Below are 1,961 nucleotides of genomic sequence, written 5' to 3'. Positions count from 1 at the left end.
GGGCATGATATGTGAACATGTGCTGTATGGTCATGTGTGTTGGGGACCTTGATAAGACATGAGAGCCTATGGTAATCTGATCCTGTTGCTGAAACTCAGCAAATAACCACAGAATAAGAAGACAGCTCTGGCCTTACCTGTATCCATGGTGAGCTAAGCAGCTGAAAGTTTTCATTTAACAAGGTCATCAGATTTAGAAATTTCTCGTCATTGTACTTGAATCGATCACAGAAGAGGATAGAGCAGATCACATTGCATGGGGCACAGCCAAGGATGAAGGTGGGATCAGTGGGCTGACCTAGTGAAGAGAAAAATTACCAAAGAAGGAAAAAGCAGCTTTAGTTGAAATGTTTCCAGTCATGTAGGAACTGGACATCTCTTCTGCCCATACGTGGATGTGATGTTTAATTCCTCTAAGGCTAGTGAATGTTGTTCTCCTGGACATTTTACTTTACCCTTTATGAGGAAATTAGATAAACTTATAATACCTGAGTATGAGAAGAGAGAAAGGAGTTCTCTGCCCCAGCAGAGTAATTACCTGGTCAGTGTACCAAGGCAGAGACTTAGAATGACTCCCAAAGCAAGTAGTATTTAAGAATGGGGATAGGTGAGCAGTTGGACCCCACATGCCCAGGAGGAAAGAACTGAAAACCAACCCTTTGTTTTCCTGAGCTCCTCCACCAGGCATTGGGCTTCTTCTTGAATTCTCTCTTCAATGCTTCTCTTCCCCATCCCAAAGTCCCTTAGGGTCATGAAGGTAAATCTTCGGATATGTTTCCACTTCTCTCCACAACTGAAAACAATTCCTGGACAAGGGAGAAGAACAGCACATTGGTCATTCTAACACTGGAGTTGCTGGAGGGCACAGTCTGCATGTTAGACATCAAGTTTTTGGCTTAATTAATTGATCAAATTTAATTTTATTTAATTCAAACCAAAATACAGTGCAGTATGCTAAGTATTAGGTAGCTACCTTATAAAGGCCTTGTCCTAGGTACTGAGAATAGAACAATAAAAATGAAAGCAGTAACTATGCTCTGAGGTGTGGTGGGGGAGGCCTTTTACTGGATATATTCTGCCTTACCTTTTTGCTTCTCCATGACTCTTTTGAATATACTAAACTTACCTTGTCCTTTCATTACATCGTCAAATATTGGAATAATTCCTCTGTCTGCAAATGCATCTCCTTGATCAATTAGAGCTTTCTTCATAATGTTATATCCATGTAGCACTACAATACGACGAGTTCCAAAATAAAGGGTATAGATAGGGCCATATTTTTCAGCAAGCTGTGAATAGAATGCCAAGAAATAGAAAGGGGTTCAATGTGAAACTTTAGAAAATTGGAATTTACCCCCACAACTACCTCATAACGTGCCATGTCCATGTGTACATATGTGTACATGTACATGCCTGGGATCATTTGTTAATGAATTTTGGGTATACAAAGCTATAAGCTGTGGGATGGCAAAATAGTATTCTCATTCCTTTTAGTTCGATCCTTGGGAATCCCTGTCACTATATGGCACAGTATTTTTCTCAGGCAGAGTTCCCTATATGCTCCATTGGTACCTGTCTCATGTAAAGAGATTGTAAAAAGGCCTTGGTGTCAATGTTGGGTACATGACCCAAGGAAGATTTATAGGAGGACATGGAGCAAAGCCACACAGGATGCAGAGGGGTTTGCCATCTCCTAAGAAAAACTATCTACTCTTTTTGCCTTTCCTTTCATTTCTGAAATATTTGCCGCATTTATTCAGTCATCCACACTCAACTTCATCTGATCTCTCCAAAGTTACTAATGGTCTCTTCATAGCCAAATCTGATAGTTTCATCTCCATCCACATTTTTCTAGATCTCTTTATAGCATTTGATACTGTTGACTACCTTCTTCTCCCATATACTCTTTTCTCTCTGGGTTTCTTTAATCTCTCTCTCTCTCTCTCTCTCTCTCTCTCTCT

General features: G+C 40.2%; 1 protein-coding gene across 1 annotated transcript in view; it reads right to left on the bottom strand.

The window, feature by feature from the left end:
• LOC114022795 (cytochrome P450 2C23-like) overlaps positions 1 to 1,961 on the bottom strand; it is a 17,628-nt gene that overhangs the window by 10,808 nt on the left and 4,859 nt on the right. Inside the window, exons 2-4 of the mRNA XM_027835215.1 lie at positions 1,127 to 1,289; positions 657 to 806; positions 138 to 298 (exon numbers count right to left, since the gene is read on the bottom strand). Coding sequence (XP_027691016.1) covers positions 138 to 298; positions 657 to 806; positions 1,127 to 1,289 — 474 coding nt within the window. The remainder of the gene's footprint in view (positions 1 to 137; positions 299 to 656; positions 807 to 1,126; positions 1,290 to 1,961) is intronic.

The sequence above is a fragment of the Vombatus ursinus genome, unplaced genomic scaffold (genome assembly GCF_900497805.2).
Source record: "Vombatus ursinus unplaced genomic scaffold, bare-nosed wombat genome assembly UNPS02004297.1, whole genome shotgun sequence".
In the NCBI taxonomy this organism is placed as follows: domain Eukaryota; kingdom Metazoa; phylum Chordata; class Mammalia; order Diprotodontia; family Vombatidae; genus Vombatus; species Vombatus ursinus.
This window is presented reverse-complemented; position numbering and strand designations above follow the sequence as displayed.